General features: G+C 36.3%; 1 protein-coding gene across 2 annotated transcripts in view; it reads right to left on the minus strand.

Moving 5' to 3' along the window:
* Positions 1 to 24: 24 nt before the first annotated feature.
* The window catches only part of ATL1 (atlastin GTPase 1), a 73,484-nt gene continuing 53,893 nt past the window's right edge, over positions 25 to 19,615 (minus strand). Inside the window, exons 8-15 of one of the 2 annotated variants that reach the window (XM_077761258.1) lie at positions 14,525 to 14,617; positions 13,327 to 13,465; positions 8,627 to 8,754; positions 7,489 to 7,545; positions 6,378 to 6,449; positions 4,693 to 5,124; positions 3,443 to 3,457; positions 26 to 1,063 (exon numbers count right to left, since the gene is read on the minus strand). In XM_077761258.1, the coding sequence (XP_077617384.1) occupies positions 953 to 1,063; positions 3,443 to 3,457; positions 4,693 to 5,124; positions 6,378 to 6,449; positions 7,489 to 7,545; positions 8,627 to 8,754; positions 13,327 to 13,465; positions 14,525 to 14,617 (1,047 nt within the window). In that variant the 3' untranslated portion in view covers positions 26 to 952. Of the gene's footprint in view, positions 1,064 to 3,442; positions 3,458 to 4,692; positions 5,125 to 6,377; positions 6,450 to 7,488; positions 7,546 to 8,626; positions 8,755 to 13,326; positions 13,466 to 14,524; positions 14,618 to 19,615 lie in introns of both variants that reach the window. The other variant, XM_077761259.1, reaches the window with a different exon arrangement.

Raw genomic sequence — 19,615 nt, forward strand, 5'->3', positions numbered from 1 at the left:
AGAAAGTTAGAAATTACTCTTTTAGAGCTCCCAAATTATAGAATCACTGGTTTAAAAGAACTGAAAGGTACTGTAAAAGGGATTACTGTATGTTTCTTAAGTGGAAACATGCACTTGGAATGGTGTCAACACTGAAGAAAAGGAATTTTAATTTTTAAAAGAGAGCTAAACCTTTATCATTCTATACTAACACCTCCCAAACATTTCCAAATTCAGTAAACATTTGTTTTTAATCTTAGGAACCAGAGTAAACTTTAATAATAGTTCACATGTTAAAAGAATAAACCTATGAAGAATACATTTCTTTGTGTACCAAATGAAAAAATATACAATGCAGTGAAACTCAACTACATATACAAAGTGATTTTTTTGTGCATTTTGATTCAGAAGTTTATATTTTATGTTAAATCATAATATAAAAGAAGCAGTATTTAGTTGTTGATAAAGCAACTGAAAAGCTCTCTTAAATGTCTTTAAAAATAAAAGCTCATGGTATATAGAAGATGACATAGATTGAATCAAGCCTGCTGAGTTATGATGCTGTGCTTAAATGGATGACTGGGAAATAATTTTTAAAATTGTTCTGTAGAAATTAAATGAGCATATCCAAACATGGAGTAATATTACTACATGGTTTAATTATAACCCAGTAGTAGAATTTAGTAAATTCAAGCAGAACACATGTACTGTCATCATAAATAGACAAATACTTTAAATTATAACAGCATATTTGAAGACAAAATCAGGAAACTGTACATGTTAAAATAATATAACCATGCATACATACATCTGCTTATTAAACACTGCAGTAAAAGAACTAAACCATTTCGAAGTTTTCAGAGGAGCTTGGTATTTTACTCTGTCCTGATAGAAGCACTTTGAATGTTTGCATGGAGACAGAAAACTGAATATTTGACAATTGGTCATGCACCTGTATTTCTAAAAATTTGGATTAAATTTTCTTCTTTTCTGATTGTTCAGTAGATTCTGACTTTGGCGCAGGAAAAGCTTGATGATACAGATGTCTGTGGGTTGCTGCTGCACTGTAAAGCTTGTATAAAGCCTAGAAATACAAGAATCAAGATTATAAACAGATGTAAAATTTTTCCTTTTTAGTGTAATTAGTTTATGGTACTATATAAAATTTAGCATGCTAAATATGGAATCTTTATATCATTAATCTATTTAAGATAATAACTAATAATCTTAGAACTCCAAAGTATTTTCATCTCTCCCAATATGTATATGATTTTGCTTTTGTGGACTGATCTTTGAGGTAAATGTTTTATTCTCAGACTGCTTTTCCATTTACCTTGCACACCTTTTGGAGCAGGGCTTCCTAAACACTGTGCTCCAGTTGTGATACGTGTTGGGAACTCAGCTCCTAACTTCTGACTGCCAATAGCTACTTTATTATACATAGCTAGGCCACTTGCTGTCCGGGCTTCCTTACAGGTTTTTCAGAATGAAGCCATTTTTATTTTCCATTATTTCCTCATATGGTCAAGGAAATAAGCACATGTTGCCCTTCCCCCTGCCACGCTAGGATCCTTCAGTTAAACATGCTCTCTTGCCTTGCTTCCGTTACTTGGTTCCCATCTTACAAAACATTTTTTGGAAGCATTACCTCAGAAAGCCTTTTCTCATTAAAACTGTGATTGTTTTTGTGTCAACAGTGTTTGAATCATAGGAATTTTTACATGCTGCTTTACATAAGTGTCCGCAAATATTCTTGTCCTTTTTCCCCCTCAGCAAATGTCTAAGATTCATTCCCCCCTCTGACTTTCACATATTGAACACCCAGTTAAACCAACTTATCTGATGTAATTCTGGAGTCTGTAAAGGATCTGAATATTTTTTAAACATTTTTTTAAAAATATTTGAGAGAGAGTGGGGAGGGGAGAGGCAGAGATAGAGAGAGGGAGACACAGAATCTGAAGCAGGGTCCAGGCTCTGAGCTGTCAGCACAGAGCCCAACACAGGGTTCAAACTCAGAAACCATGAGATCATGACCTGAGCCGAAGTCGGATGCTTAACTGAATGAGCCACCCAGGCACCCCTTGAGTCTGAATATTTTTAAAAGCTTAATATCCTTTAATTGTAACCAATGCCCAGGAAATCCCATTAATTTTTATCTTTTTAAAGTCTCTATGGCTGTTTTAAGTCTAAATAATACCATCAGTTCTACGAATGCCTATTGGTATAACATGGTATTGCCCTAGTTCTATTATATTATGATTCTAACATTCAATTTAATCCCTCTTCTCTTAAAAGCTTAGATTGTTTTTACTTTTTTAATGAATTTGTTTCACTGAATTTTATATGTTAATTCTTTTTATTGCCTTAGTGATTATATAACTAGGACATACTCTAGTTATATGTAACAGCAGAAACTGAGGAAAGACTTATGTGCTATCCCTAGTTGTTTAAGATCAATTTTGCTTCCTGAAGATAATGACCAGAATAACTCCACAGAGATCTTTTTCTTATGTAACAAATGATTCCTACAAGCTCAGATTCTTTCTTCAGACACAGTTTTGCCCATAAGCAGGAGAAATGAACAACAATTTACAGGTCCCGTCTGCAGAAATGCTAAGAAAGTTACACTGCACACTGGCCAAGAACCTGCTTACAGTAGTAAAGGTAACGGTCACTCAAAAGCCAAAATTAAAAACAACTTCTAAAGGATGTTGCTCCATTTAAACTTTCTCTACTAGTTAATTTTCCTCAAGATTCAGAGCTGTATTTTTGTTTCACGCCGTAGAACTAAATATACAATGTTGGAATTTGGAAATTTTGGGGGCACCTGGGTGGCTCAATTGGTTGAGCACCCAACCCTTGATTTTAGTTCAGGTCATGATCTCACAATTCATGAGATGGAGCCCCATAGTGTCAGGCTCTGCACTGACAGCATGGAGCCTGTTTGGGATTCTCACTCCCTCCCTCTCTACCCTTCTTCACTTCCTCATGCATGTGTGTGCACATGCTAATAAAATTTTAAAAATTCCTTTGAAGTTTCCTATACATCCAGGAAACAAAACATAACACATGATATTCTTGATCATCAACTCTCTTTCATATGCAGACCAAATCACTTAAGATGTCTGCAATATAGTTTTTAAAACCATGTTTAAAATTCACAGTTAACATTGTGAACCTTAGAAGAACACAGCAGCAGTTGTCACCAAAGATTTTCTAATCTATATTGAGATATCCATTAATGGCTAGTCAGTTTATAAAGTAAGAAAATCATAATTTTTATAAANGATCATGACCTAAGCCACAGTCGGACGCTTAACCCACTAAGCCACCCAGGCCCACCTGTCACCAAAGATTTTCTAATCTATATTGAGATATCCATTAATGGCTAGTCAGTTTATAAAGTAAGAAAATCATAATTTTTATAAATATATAGGTCTTAATTTTAAAAAAGTCAGCTTACCTCATTTGTACTTCCCTGTGGCAAAGGCAGTTTAAAAGGGAAAAAAGAAAAGTATATATCCTGCTTCATTAATAGCATTATGATAATTCAACTTTGTTTACAGTATTTATGAGCATTTAAGAACAAATACTCCTAAAAATATTTTCAGTTCAGATTACATACTTTCTCTGAATCTTTTGAAGAACCCAATTCTATATTCCTCATAGGGCTCAGCCTCATATTCTAGGAGGGTCTTGGAGTTGACCTCAAAAAGCCCCTCTTAAGTCTTACGAGGTTGAGGAGCTATTTGAGACTATGGGTCAGAGGATCCAGTTTTTAATTCATTCTTTACCCACCATGCTACCATTAGTTTATTTTAGCTAGATTCGTCAAAGGCACATGGTAAATTTATTACTTACAATTCTATTTCAAAGAGTATATATAAGTACAAATGCTGGGAGAATTGTAGCTATTACTACCTGCAGAACATGAACATTCCAAAGTCTTAACTCCAGAATTCTATGAAGAATCTCTATTTTTAGCTTCACTAAATGTCCCTAAATTTTCATGAGGTACTGAAGACACTTCCAGGATGACAAAGTAAGTTCATTATATTGTTCTAGGTATGTCTATAATTGTCTTGACACATAATCAATTATTTGAACAGACCACAGTGACCCTGACTCTCAAGGTTATGGTTAATTGAAACATAAAGGACAACCAACCCATGAGCAGCTGACTCAGAGTTTGACCTAGACTCCTGTGGCCAGGTACGAATGTCTAGTTCAAACAGAGACAATCTGAAGTAATCAGATCTTGCTTTTAGGAGGTTATACTAAAAGAGACAGTGGTACAACAACTCAGCATAGTGGCTCACATACACCCCTAACTAACCAAGCCAACTCTAGCCAAATGATGGGTTCTAAGTATGAAGGAATCTTAACACATAAACAAGTCATAATCAGCGCAGAAAAATTCAGCTGTGGTTTCTCACACTTCTTTTAACATCTTTAACTTTTAGGATAAAAAAAAAACCACTGCCCAATCCATGGATATTTGAAAATACTGAAATGCTAACTGGGAAACAGTCATGTGGCACATGTTGTATTAGAGTTTGTATCTGGCCATCCTGACAGATTCTAAAGCCCATGAAGACTGGGACCCAAGTCATTTTCACTTGTTTATTTCCAACATCTTACATTGTGTCTGGGACATAGATGGCATTCAAATGTGTGCTGAAATTAGTTGGAAAGGATGAAACGTATTCCTACCTGGTCCCACAAGGCTGCAGCCACCTGGTCTATTACAGCCCCCAACTCTCGGTATTCTCCAGAGTACCGGATGTATGCCCAGGTGCACAGAGTGATAAGAGTCAGTCCCATTATCATATTGCATAGGCTAGCTATGATGTCCAAGCCAATGAATCCAGTCACACCGGCAATCACATAAGTGATAAAGATGACGACAAACAGTGTGGCTGGGGTACGAGCTGCATGGAAGATATTTTTGCTATCATTGTGCTTGATATACTGGATGTAAAGTTCATCTATTTCACTTTCCAACTGTTGCAGGTAACGCCGGCTAAATTCCTCCCCACCCATCTTCTTCACCCCTCGGAACAGCTTCACCGATTCTTCCTTAAGCTCCAAATGTTTGGTCTGTAGGTCATTAGGTGCCAGAAATGGTTTGTCACCACCACAAATCTGTATCAGATAGAGAAGTGCCATTTATGCAACACAGAGTAAAATTCGCAACTGTGTCAAAATCTTCCACTTAGGTAGTTGAATTTGTTAGAACACAAATTGTATTTTGTCAGCCCATATTTGCACACTCCATATCAGGCATCACTATAAGGGGGACCGATACTTTATAGGTGACTTATATAAAGCCATTCTTAATTTTTATTCTTTTTACCTGGGAAAAAATATCCAAGACTTAATCCAGGTTCCTCAAGATGAAAAGGCATGATTCAAAGTGAACTGCAAATGGAGTTCATTCACAGGATGAATTCAAATTCAAATAAACTACTTACATACCAGTTCCTCTAGGAAATTTAACTACACTGAAGTATTTTTAACCAATGAGGTTTAACTTAAAACAATGAGCAGTGCCATAAACCTCTAAAAATCCAAAAAATTATGAAAAACATGTTCTTTGGCAGTTTTACTGATTTTGTTTGAATGGAGCCCTTTCAGTATTTTCTTCAAGAGACCAAATGGAAACATATCAAATGTTCTTGGACCACATTTTCAGTTTTTTCAAAAGTTACAAGGGAAATCTCAGTTACCCATACCTTTCACTTTGGTTATTTGAGATTTAACTACATGAAGCATACTCTCATTCTAAGTACCGTTTTTAGTATATTGTAAATGCCATTCCAGATACGTATTTCCCTGGACTCTGAAGACTCCATATAACATTTTCAGGGGAAAAAAATCTATCCGATTAGTAGGTATACATAGTAATTATTAGATGCAACCAAATTTGGAATGTTAAAAAGAGGAAACAGAGTATGTAGAAATATTGGCCCTTGAGGTTTCTTTTTTCCTAACAGGTTTCTATAGTTAAGATAGAAGTACTGGAATTGTTGCATGAAGGGAGGTGTAGTCGAGATGGTAGCACATTATATTTGTCACTAGAACTTAGAGTGGGAAGAAATGGCCAAAAAACCCCACAAAAGAATAAAAAAAGTGTCTCTAATATAGAGGGAACACATTTAAATTGTTTTACCACTATGTTTTATAAAAAAATGTTTTAACACTATGCATAGTGTTCCTTTCCTAAAAAATACTTTAGGAATACAATAAATAGGAATGTGATAAACAGGCTGAGAAAGAATTCAAAACCACTTCTTTGCATGTGTAGACAGCATAACTTAGAAGAAAAAAAGAATGATCTCATGGAAGAAATACTGATTTTATTTAAAACCCAATTTAAAATATTACTTAATTCTTACCTCTTCCATCTTTTTGTTGTACGTATCCTTGGCAGTTGCTACGGCTGCTAAATTATTAGCTTCCGCTGTAGCCTTTGGACAAAATACAAAATATGATGTAAAATGGAATTCATATTTATTGAACTTTCACAGGCAATTCTCATTTCTGAGTATCATGTGCAAGAAATGTATGAGAACACAAGGCCATGAAATAATTTGAAAGTATTGAAGTATTTCCACTACATTTTAACAAATTGGTAAAATTAAAATGTCAAAATACATAAAACATAGAAATTTACTCAGTAAGTCATAGTTCTAAAAATCAATTTTCATTTGGAAGATTTTTCTTCTTAAAAAATATTTTAACCCTCTTACCAAATGGGGGAAAATTAATAAACTCAAACACATGGGAAATAATATATAGAACATTTTATCTGTACATATATATATATATATGTCTTAGGTTTAAGGACTGATACTGATAGAACAATGTATCACTGACAATAAGGAACTTAAATTTTTTAATACAAAAAAAGCTAATTTTTCCTTTCTTAAATGTTTATTTATAGAGACCACTTGTTTAAAAACCTGGACCTGCTTTTCTACTTGTTGCATGTGTGAATCTAAACCACAGTATGAGTCTGTTTTCCAAGCCAATTTTATACAAAGAGAATGAAAACTCTTCGGTATAAAGTGTATGTCGGGGCGCCTGGGTGGCTCAGTCAGTTAAGCATCTGACTCTTGGTTTTGCCTCAGGTCATCATCTCACAGTTTCATGAGTGGGAGCCCCGCTCAGGCTCGACACTGGCAGTGTGGATTCTCTTGCTCTCCCTCTCTCTGCCTCCCACCCCAACTTGCGCTCTCAAAATAAATAAACTTAAAAAAAAAAAGCGTTTGTATGCCAACACAAGTGAAGCTCCTCTATGTGTATATGACACTGTTTAACTGAACACACAATCAGTAGTTAACGGAAAAATAATCTTCCAATAAATCATTCCGCTATTTTTATTTGGCAATTTCCAACGGCCAGACTGGAGCATATCTTTAGCTCTGCACAGCATAAAGCTAAGGAAAGCTTAGCTTTGGTGACAAGTATTTTTAAAAATGTCATGCCTCCTGATGAATAAAATACCTGTAACATGGATTTGGGATGTGGTAATTCTTCACCTTGATAGATCTTTATATAAGCCTTAAAAATAAAGAAAAGAAAGAGACTCATGTTCAAGTAATTCCATTCACTATTTCTCTAAGTCTGTTAAATTGTATTCAAAGGTCTAAAGACTTGACAGTTTTGGGAACTATTATCTTTCTTACGTGTTAATCCCCCCTTTCTTAGTCTCTGTTCCCGTTTCCTGAAGTGGCCCTTTCACCCGATTCCGTTTGCCAATCCTACCCCTCTTAAAAGCTTATGTCGCTGCCCCGTCTCTAAAACCTTCTCAGATCCCTCGCTAGGAGTAACCTTTCTTGTACATTTACTCACAGGAATTTGGACCTGCTGCCCTCAGCGTTATAGAATACCTGATTTCTGTAAGAGTCCTTAATCTCCTACTAAGTTCTAAGCTCTTCCATAGTATTATGCACAGTAAAAATTCACATTTTAGATAGTTAAATACCATGTCATTAACTGCTAATGATCATTAACTGTCATTAAGAGGCAGGAAGGTAAATAATCACACAGGAGATATGTGAGATATTTTAAATGACAAAAATGTGAATTTTAAAAATTGATGGGTTAGTCCTTGGAACATCACTCCACAAATGAGATGCGTTACTCACACTCCCCAATATATATGTGGGTTGGTTAAAAAAAACACAAAAGTGTAGTATTCGTGCTCCTGAGCAAAAAATAAATGCAAATTTAAAGTAATTCCACTTCACATCAGTCTGTGGTGCAGAGAGAGGAAATGTGGAAGAATTTCCTCTAGTAGGAAAGTAAAGGACAGCCCCTTTGGGAAAATCCTCAGAATGAAGGTAAAATTCAGTATGGGTCAGACTGAGGACTACATGTTATGGACCTTGAGAAATACCTCCTCCCCCAACAACAACAAAAAACCAGACTTTACTATCTCTCAGATATATTTATACTTCAAAATATATTTCTCTCAAGATAAAGTTAACACTAAGAGTTTTCTTTAAAATTTTAATTTCAAAAGGCAAGCTACTCTTGGGAGTCCAATCACTTTCTTATCATATTTATAGATTCCTCATAACTTTGCCCCTATAGTACAGAGTTTATACTTTTCACAATGTTCTAGAAATGAGAGTGATACCTTGAAGTACTCCACCAGACCTCGGCAGGTGATTTTGTTCCCATTGATCTCTTTAATATCTAGGCTCTCGGGACTAAGTAGCCAAGGAATGAGTATTTTCAAGTTTTTGATGAATTCATCATCTATTTCTACAAGTAAAAGCACATTCATCATTATTTTAAAAATCCAATCCAGTCCTCACAAGCATACAATAGATAAAACATCCTTGATTTCCTTCACCTCCTCCCCAGTGACAAAGCCATCACTCACTTTCCCGTCATCTAAGCAATTCCTGAAACCCACTTTTCTTGGATGGTCCTCCTTGCGTAAACTTCTGCTGGTCTTTACTTCACCTACATGTTTATCTTCTCTTCCACCTATAAAGTAACTTTCTTGGTATTAAGCATTAAGCAAATATTTTACACCCCATTCGTATAACCTTTTCATGTATTCTGAGGAGTTTGTTGGTAGTTTTATATATATAGGCTCATAAATGGGGAAAAGGCCAGATACTCACTGGTTTATAAGATGTATTCCTGCCAGAAAATGTATGCAAAAAATGCTCTATTTTTAGTGTTTCCACCTTATGAAAAGTGAACGGAACTGAATAAGGTGTGTTAACTAGGACTCAAGTTCAGAAAGATGGTGATAGTAATGTGAACCCTGGTGATGAAATTCACCCATACAAAATATCATGGCAAGAAAAGGCCACAGAGGCACATCAGGGTGTCTGAGTTGTCTACCTATCATGTTTAGGACAACTGATCACACACAACCCATGTTACAGTGTTAGGTTCAAGTTTAACATAACGTATTTAGCAAAGTAACAGAAAATACAAATTCAGAGAAGTCTTTTGAACACAGTGATAATTTCTAAATCATTTCAAAAGATATAGAAAAATACACCTACATAAAAAGCAAGATATGTCCAGAGATTTCATATCTATATAAATGTAGTAACTGCCTGTAATTTTTAAAACTCTGAATTTCAGCAGAGTCACTGAGTTTTCGGGCTTTGGGACAAGTGATTTCTGAGGTCTCAAGAAATAAGATTCAAACCATGTGGTTGTGTTTGCATTCTCCTTGCGTGTTACTACAACCCCACTATACATGGAAATACTAGTTTACATAAGAATTCATGTTTTTCTTCTCTTGCTTGCTGCTTTTATGAGATGCATGAGCATAATGTTGGAAATCCTTCAGGCTTCTTTTATTTCATGTTTTGTATGCCTTTGAAATTTTAGTGCCCAACCTTTGATGAGTACTTACATAGGAGTTTATTCAAATGTATTTTGCTGTTTGCATTGTATCAATTCTTACTGATAATTGTGCTTTGTATTAATATAAAGATTTATTCAAATATATTTATCAAAGTTATTATTGCGGTTTGCTTTTCAGTTACCAATATTCACTAACAATACTGGTGTCTGTATTATGTTACCATTTGCATCTGTATTCACTGATACCAGTAGGCTTTCTTTTTTTGCCATATCACCTTGGGGTTTTTTTTTTCAGCATTTGTAAAATATTCCTATGTATCTTGAATGTATGAATTCTTCCTGAATTTCTGTATAAAACAACAACCTTTCTCATTATAAAATTACTTTAAAACAACTTCTAACACATGTACTTAAATTCCATTCCCCACCCACTCCCTTATAAAATTGGAACGGAATAAGATACACCTTTATCTCATGCACCAGCAGGTGTGGTAATCATCATTAAAGGAGCCAGCATATAACCACATATTTGGATTAAAAATGTGTTCTGAAGATGGCATTAGCCATAGCCTTTGTTCTCACTGAGACCAATGCCAGATACCCCAATTCTGGATTCAGATAACACAAACCAAAGATTCACAACGTACACAAGTGGTGAGCTCTTGCTAATGCCATCAGTTCAACACAGTACACACATGACCCAGAACATCCACAGGCCAGTTCAGAGCAATTTACAGAGGTGTGCTAATTAGCTCTGGCCCACTGCAAGTATTCAAATAAACATGTGTGGGGAGATCATTACCGGGGATGCTGTTCTGTTTTCAACATTCCTTCGTTATCTTTGCCACCAGAGTAAAATTCTGCTAGGAATTCAGGGGCTACGCCAAAGTGGTACCTGTCACGACTGGGGACATGGTGACATGCTCTGTAAGAACACTGCGGGGCAGATGCAGTGTTGTAGCACTGCTGTGCACATCAACCAAGGAAGAGATCTTCTCAGGATTGTCTGACAATTCATTAGAAACACCTTCTTAAAAAATCATTCCTTTGTGGCAGTGTTTGGCTATGCTGCCTGAACTCTAACTGAAGCTGCTGAGGACACATCTCCACAATTTATGATGTGGTTGTCTGATGGGGTCCCCTAACATAGGGCAACCTCAAAAAAAAAAAGGTAACTCCTTATTCATTAAAAGGTTAGACTGACTACATCAGGAGAGGTATTCAGTGGGCACTTGGAAGAAACTGGTTGAATGCAGCATGAATGAACCTGATCCTTTTGGTTTCCTATGTGGGAAGCCACTAAATTGATAGCAGCTAAATTTAATCATACTATTATAAATTTCATAGAACACTGGAAATGGTAAGGTAGCATTTTCAATAGCGAGGGACCACAAATAAATAGTAATTATACCAATTCTTACTGCAGATAGTGAACTAGAAAGTATTTCTTTAAGTGTGTGAAAGAGTATGTGGGCACTCTCGTGTGCCCACAAACAGAACAAAACAAAAAAAGAACAATTTTTGCACAAATACTAATTCCATGGAGGAAGAAAGTGGCTATTCAGATGCCAGCCTTCTAGCCAGCAGCACAGCCAGTGGATAAGACATCCCGGATGGAACTTGCATCCAATTACAAGACTCAGCACGGGATGGAAAAGCAATGTAATAGCTGACTTTCAAAACTGCGCAAGGAGAAACTGAGCCTAAGAAGAACATTATGACAACAGACAGATTTAGCAGGTGTCCTAGAAAGCCTCATCAAAATGCAATTTTGATGGGCACCTGAAGCTGCTTTTCATTTCTTTTTCTCTCAGGCTAGCCACTCTGGTAAACTCATAATTTTGGGGTACCTGTAAAACAACTGTGTAGGTTAATGTATATTTAGACACATAAGTAAAATTTGATGAGAAACAAATCTGTGTAAAAACAATGGGGTTCTTGGGGCACCTGGGTGGCTCAGTTGGCTAAGCATTACACTTTTGATTTTGGCTTAGGTCATGACTTCACAGTTCAGGAGTTCAAGCCCCACATTGGACTCTGTGCTGGCAACGTGGAGCCTGGTTGGGATTCCCTCTCTTTCTGCCTCTCTCTATGTCCCTGCCCTGCTCATGCTGGCTCTGTCTCTCTGAAAATAAATAAACTTTTAAAAAGTGGGGTACTATACTTGCGTGGTTTGTCTTCAACCCTCTCCCTGAGCTCTCTCATTGAAAAACGTATCAGTTAATTTAAGAACTGTGGCTGTACACTGCATGAATGGAATAAGCCAGAGTACTTTCGTGTCCCAATAAAGGACTGTTGGTGAAGGCCTGCCCCTCCCCTGCCTGTTTACAACTCCCTGACTCCAGAGAAGAAAGAGGGGCCTTGTGGAAGCCCTCTCTTTATGCAATTTATTCAAAACACATTGACGGCATTAGGTAATTGCACAGTATCAAGAGGTCTGTGTGCTCATTCGTGGGTTGGAATTCCGAAGTGACAGTGAAATGATAGGATCCTGGAATTCCTCCATGACTATGTACCTAGTGCTATCTGTTCTGTTATATAAAGTTTATTTAAAACATGTATAGAAATACTGCTGATGAAATTTAAGATTTTATTTATGATACTGGCATAGTTAAATATAAGGTATCTGACGATAAATGCCATGGATACAGGGGGAAAATATAGGTTTGCTTTTCAAATCTGCCAATTCCGTAAAAGTGAATACACGTTATGTTGTCCCTTTTTAAGATTAATTTTGAAGCCCTTTGAGAACAGCTGTGCTGAAAAGCTTGTTATGTCACTGTGTCACCACCCCTGGCACGATGCAGAAAGGCTACAGGAAATGAAGCAAATATCTGAACTCACTGGTGTGTGTACCCAGTGCTAGTCTTACAAGTAAAAAGTCAGAAATGTTTTTGTACTACTTTGAATTATAAAACAAATATCTAAAGACCTGCTGATTATCTATTAGGAACTATTAACTTGTATTTCTTCAGACCCCCTACCCTCCACCCCACCCCACCCCTTTTTCTAACAAGTTGAGATTCTTCGGAATCTTAAAATGTTAGGAATGCCTCTCTGTTTGACGGACAATTACACACTATTAGAATACACTATTTCAGAAACACTCTGGTGCTTCTGGGTTTTTCAGAAACTGGTCCTCATCCAGAAGAGGATTTCATTTTTAGCGAAGGTTTTAATAATTTATAATTAAATTCTTTGGTAGCACTTTTAAAGAGCTTGAGTTCAGAACTATGCAATGTTTCTTTCAATCTTTAATTCTATAACTTACCATAGTAATTCTGTAACTTATCATGCAGCATTCCAATAATATGGACATCTGTTTTTCTCCTCTAATGCAAATAAGGCAAGTTAAACAGGAAGACATTAAGGAGCATTCCCAGTTCTCCTGACAGCTTTTAGTCGTCAGCCTCACACAAGTGGAGCCGTAAGACCAGTAGATAACATGACAATGTTACAACCAGACTAAGTAATGTAACTATAGTCATTAAAAAAACATACCTTTCAGTTTTCCGTCAAAGTTTGGATTGGTAGCTACTTTTAAGCCAGGATGAGGTAGCAGAAAACAGGAGATTTTGGTGAAACAGGAATGGATGTGTTTTCGAACATTCTGTAGTTCTTCATGCTGGTTCCCTGAGACCTGCAGTAAATCATTCTAAAGTTTAAACTACTTTCAACATAAATTGAACTCCAAAAGAATTCTGTGGCATCTTATATTTGCTATGCCTGTCTGGTCCCACAATAATAAAAATGACATGGCAGGGCTGATAAAGAAAGAATAAAGTCTTGGGTAAACAGCCATATCTAATAATATGTCATTATTATTACATATATATGTCATTATTATTACAATTAACAAACACTCTTAGGCTAACTCAGATAGGCCTTCCCATTTTTTACTATAAATTAGTGGGTCACTATAAAATAGTGACGACTATAAATTTGTTCTAGCTCGTTCTTATAAATTCCAATTTAATTCAAAGTACTCACAGGAGACATGAATAGCTCATAAGATATTCCTACCTTCATTTCAGAAGATACTCAAGACAGCCTCTTGTCACCTGGTAGGTATACATTAAAATTCTAGAAAGGCCTCTGAATAGCTGGGTATTTATAAGCTAAATTGCCCCTGTTTTTTCAAATATATTTGACAGTTAATAGTACAACTACCCTAAAAGTAGTTTATAAGCCAAAAATGACTTTAAAATTTTTTATCATATGTATCTGTTGTCATCTATGTTCAATATAAACAGTTAATTCAATATTGTACTATCCTGATACAGAAAATGGAGAATCCTCTAATTTCACTTTCTGTGAACTATTGGCAAAATGTTCTAAGACTGACTTTGGGGATTTCAAAATTTTATATTTTTGTTAGACTGACTTTTAAACCTCAATGAAAACATGAATCCAGATATTTGTACTGTCAGCCTTGGACTGATTTAATTATTCAAATTAAAAAGATTTATCTTTAGGAATAAGTCATTGATTTATAGATATCTACAAAAGAAATTCAATATTATTATTGATAATATTGAAAACTGTAATTCTGAAAGCTTTGTATTAAATATCAATCTTAGTTTGTTAGTAGAGACACTAGAAGACTGTATCTAATAAGTATCTATCCTGCAAATCATTCAACAGAAATAATTCTCAATTACTACTGGTGAAGTTTTATTCACCTAAATATCTAACAAACCTTGAGGCGTTTTTCCAAGAATTTAGAGCCACCTTCAGCTCCGTATGAAAATTCGTATGGGAAACTCCAATCCCGAACAAGAAATATCAGACTCTGAGAAAGAAGAAGAAAGGATTGATAAGGAGACTTTAAATTGCCTCCCTATGCTTTATATGCAAATCAATGAAGTGCTACTGTTGTCTTTATCTGAGTAGTGTTCTACACCACACTATGGAATTACAACAGCAAACATAAAACCTTTGAAAGTTTCTGAGCAATCTCTCCCCCAGAGATCACCCTTCCTGTTCCCATTAAGTGTAAACAGAAAGCTGCCCCCAAACTGACTATGGTGACATACAGCCAGTCAGCCAGTTTGAGGGCACCTCTGTCTCTCATCTCTTGTGGGGGGCACATTCTCCTTGGCAATTTGGGGACAGTTAGTTACGAAGACTCAAGTTTTATTTAAGGAAACTTTTATCTCTTTAAATATTTTTCCTCTACAACTTCTGTCCCATTCTCTTCTTCAGGGGCTCTCAGTTTACATACAGGGTATGCAGATGGGTGGGAATCCAGCCTTTGTTGGGCCCAAAGCTTATACAATCTGTTGGGGGAAGGAGGGCTCAATAGGAAAAATACATAATTGGGCTTGATATGAAAATGTATTTAGAGTGAGAAAAATTACAAATTATAAATACATCAAGCTGACAAAAACACAAGCATACACACATACAAATCCTGAAAAATAATTAACATACCTTGGTAATATTCTTTTCCTACTGTTTTTGGCTGCAAATGATTGGATTGCTTCATCATACAATGATTTTGAAATAATTTTTGTTAAAAATCTAACTCAGTCTATCCTCTAATAAGACCACATTTTTTATTATAAAAAGTAGTATTGGTAGTTTAGAAATGTCTCTGCCTGACAACTTACTTGTAATGCCGTGTGCATTTTTAGTTTCCTCATCTGTCAAATAAGAATAATAATGGAATCCATCTCGCAGGACTAAACAAGATATGTATTAGGCATTGGAACAATGCTGTATTAGCTATTTGATTTTTATTTTAATAGGCACATATTTTAGGAAATGGATAGACCATAGTTTACCAGTTTTTCTAGTCTCCTAGATGTTTTCCAGTTTTTCTACTAGGAAATGCATTGAAAATATCCTTGAAGCTGAGTATTTGTTCATATCCAGCAGGGGAACTGTGTTCCCAAAATTAGGACAATCATTAGAATCATTTGAGAGGCTTTTAAAAGTACAGAATTCTTGGGCCCCTCCCCAGACCTCTTGGAACCAAAGTAATAGTAGCTTTCGTTTAAGTGCCTATCATATGCCAACCACAGTATCAGGAATTATGCACATATTTCATGCATTCCTGCAACAACCAAGAGATAGGTTATAATTTATGATTCTTTTCAGAAGAGATATATAAAAGTCACCTCCACCTAACATTAAGTGACTTGGCCAAAGGCACACAGAGATAGAACAGCTAGCATTTAAACTTGGGTTACTTCAAAACCTTGTTGCACTGCCTCAACAGTAAGTTTAAAATATGTTCTGTAGTTTGCAATCTGAGGTCTGATAAAAGACCTAACTTTTTAAAGTTAGATTAAGAGCTGCTTTGGGACACCTGGGTAGGCTCAGTTGGTTAAGCGTCCAACTCTTGATTTCATCTCAGATCATGATCTCAGGGTTTTGAGTTCAAACCCCACATTAGCTCTGTGCTGACACTGCAGAGCTTGCCTGAGATTCTCTCTCTCTCCCTCTCTCTCTTTCTGTTCCTTCCCCACTTGTGCTCTCTCTCAAAGTAAATAAACAAACAAACAAAAAAAGATACTTTGAATTTTAGTTTCAGAATAATGTAGGAAATTGAGAAAAAATAATTTTTATGAAATTAGTTATCTTTATTTTTTTTTTTAAATATTTTTTATTTATTTCTAGGAGAGAGAGAGAGAGAGAGCGTGAGCAGAGGAGGGTCAGAGAGAGAGGGAGTCACAGACTGAAACAGGCTCCAGGCTCTGAGCTGGCAGTCAGCACAGAGCCCGATGCGGGGCTCGAACCCACGAACCGCGAGATCATGACCTAAGCGAAAGTCGGATGCTTAACCGACTAAGCCACCCAGGCACCCCAAAATTAGTTATCTTTAAATGCCCTTTCTACAAGTTTAAAACTTCTGAGTTTTTAACTGAATCTTTTAGCCTAGCTTGTTAAAATTTGTTTACCTCTTAATTCTGTTTTAATATATGGATTCCCCCTCCCATCATCCCCTCTTTTCTCTTACTTTCTCTGTTAAAGGACCTAAATTTAACCATAAATTCTATATAACCATGTAGAGTTTCCCACAACCTGGACGCTGCATATTCACGGGCAGTTCAACATGTTCTTTTGTCCTCTGGATTTCTGCAAATTGGCAGCTGCAAACAAAGCTGTGATCTCAGGTTTTATTTCTTTGGCAGAGTGAAAGAGGCACATAGTTTATGATTATCTCTCTTTTGGTGAAACTATGTCATCTTTGCTTATCTGAAGTTTATTCTTCAGTAGCTTTCTCATTAAGGGCTCAGGACAACAATATCCTTTGCATTCTTACATGTGGATAAGTTTGTGATCCGTTATAACAGTTGTGATTTTCTATTTGAAAGTCAATTTTGCTGGATATAAAATCCTTGGCTCACATCTTCTGTCCTGACACCAGGGACACCTCTCAGTTTGCATTATGGATATTCTTGTTTCACAAAGTGGAAACTCTCCTCTCTTTTCTTCATTTTGGGGATTCTTGTGGGGAGAGGAGAGATTCTTGTGGAGAGGAAAAGTTAAAAATACTTCTGGGGTCCCTGGCTGGCTCAGTCAGTAGTGCATGTGACTCTTGATTTTGGAGTTGTGAGTTCAGGCCCACTTTGGGTATAGACATTACTTAAAAATAAAGTCTTTTAATGGGTCGCTGGGGTGGCTCCGTCAGCTGAGCATCTAACTCTTGATTTCCACTCAGGTTGTGATCCCAGGGTCATGGGATTGAGCCCTGCATTAGGCTTGGAGCCTGCTTGAGATTCATTCTCTCTCTCCCTCTCTTCCTTTGCTCCTCTTTCCTTACACCTGATCTCTCTCTAAAATTTTAAAAAATTAAATTAGAATACCCCTCTCCATGATCTCAAACAGTCCACCATCTGTAATAGATGCCCATTTTTGTCAAAATGAAATACAGTAATTTGTATTCAGAATATTTCTACCTAAACACGTATTTTGAAAACAGAGGTTGGCTAGGAAGCAACTTTTACAAAACAGAGGTTCATGAACAAGGATAAATGAAGCCAAGTATGTGGATTTGGCTATATTTTGCATTTTTCTGGGAAAATTTTAGTTTTATTTGTTGGTCTTTTTCACTGGCTATCTCCCTAAGTCAATATAACGAGGATCATGTGTAGAATAGGATCAAATATGAAGTCTTATTTTCTCAAATCAGGAATCTATATTCTATTTCTCTATCTGCAGTATTAAATTCCCAAGTTCCATTCCTAATGCTCCCATTCAGTGATGTGCTGGTAAAGTGGCTCTCCAAATGACTTGATTCTATGGAGTCATTCTGTATTTGACCATTTCTGTGGTGTAAATCTGCCCAACATGGCTGATTTTAAGCTATTAGCACTTAATAATTGGCTTATATCATTCCTGCATATTTACTAAATTAGTTCTCATGAATTGGTATAAGCCAGCTATATCATACCCACTGGCCCCATCCCCAGGAAAAGACTAGCTTTTCTAGAGCCATGTAGTCAGTAAATACTTGAACTGGTTTTTAACCATTTAATCAATAAATTTCAGTTCCAGTTTTAGTGAACAATGAAACAAGGTTTAGAACTTGTTTTAAACCCATCTAACAAGTCACTTCAATCAACAGCCCACTGAAAGCCAACCAATCAGTGACAGCTTCATACTTAACAGAAGAATCATTCCAGAAAATTCACTGAGACTGATCTCAATCCATTTAACACCTCCATAGCCAACATGAAACATGCTTCTCTTTTCAACAACAAATATTCTAAAACCGAAAACTTGTTCTTGCCTCTGTAAACCACATAACTCCAAAACTCCTAAACCCTATGTATAATTATTAGTTTACTTTGTTCAGTGAGACTAAGCCTCACCAGCATAGCTCTTTTACTTGATAAAGTAATAAATTCAGCTTTGGCTTTTGTATCAGATTTGAGTGATGGTCTCATCCTTTGACAGTTCTTGACGTCCCACTGAGATAATTGTGAATACCCTCACTTGGCAGCAGTCTCTGAGACCCTGAGAGTAATAGGTGCATTCTCCTTGTCCCTTGTTCCAAAATTCCATTTGCCCTTCAAATTTACTGCCAGGTGAATGTGTCTCAACAATGATCTTATTTGAGTTCTGATTTGCTTCACGGAGCTTCTTGTTGCTGATTAATTTGTTATTCTAGGGTTTTTGTTATAAAGACCCAATAGGTCTTCATATAAGGTCATCAGTTCTAAGCCTTTGTGTAGGGTAATTCAATCTTTAGTTTTGGAGGTGAACTCATTTGATAATTAGACCTAATTTTTATATAAGGTTATTAGAACTTTTGGTTTGGAGGCATACCATTTAGTAAATATTTTTGTTATTAATCTCTGTGCTTTTGCTGCTTGCTCTGCCTTCTTGCTTGACAATCCATACAAAGTCCTTGTATTGTGTATTTTTGCTTGAACTGTCTTGTGTTGCTGAATGTATAGGGAAGTGCTCCAGAAAGAACATACAGAGGCCCAGACTTCATAAGTTTCCAAACCAATCAAGATGCCCCAAGGACTAATGGTTGCAGGTCTATTAAACTGGCAACTAATTTATACAAAAGTAATTACTCAAACTTGGCCTTGGGAGCTCTACAAAACTTTTAAGAGGACACTCTCGATCTTGTCAATTTGTGAGTCGCTATTCTTACTCCATAATACAGGACCAGTGGCTATCAGATGACTGATTGATCGTACAGCACTGTACTGACTTCTGCTTGCTTGAGGAAGCAAGCTGCTTTTCATAGCACACACTTTTGACCAACCTGTTACAGGCTTGCATATATCAAAGCTGGACCCTCCTCCTGGAAAAACATCTGCTTTCT

This window comes from Crocuta crocuta, unplaced genomic scaffold, assembly GCF_008692635.1.
Source record: "Crocuta crocuta isolate KB4526 unplaced genomic scaffold, BGI_CrCroc_1.0 scaffold163, whole genome shotgun sequence".
Classification (NCBI taxonomy): Eukaryota; Metazoa; Chordata; class Mammalia; order Carnivora; family Hyaenidae; genus Crocuta; species Crocuta crocuta.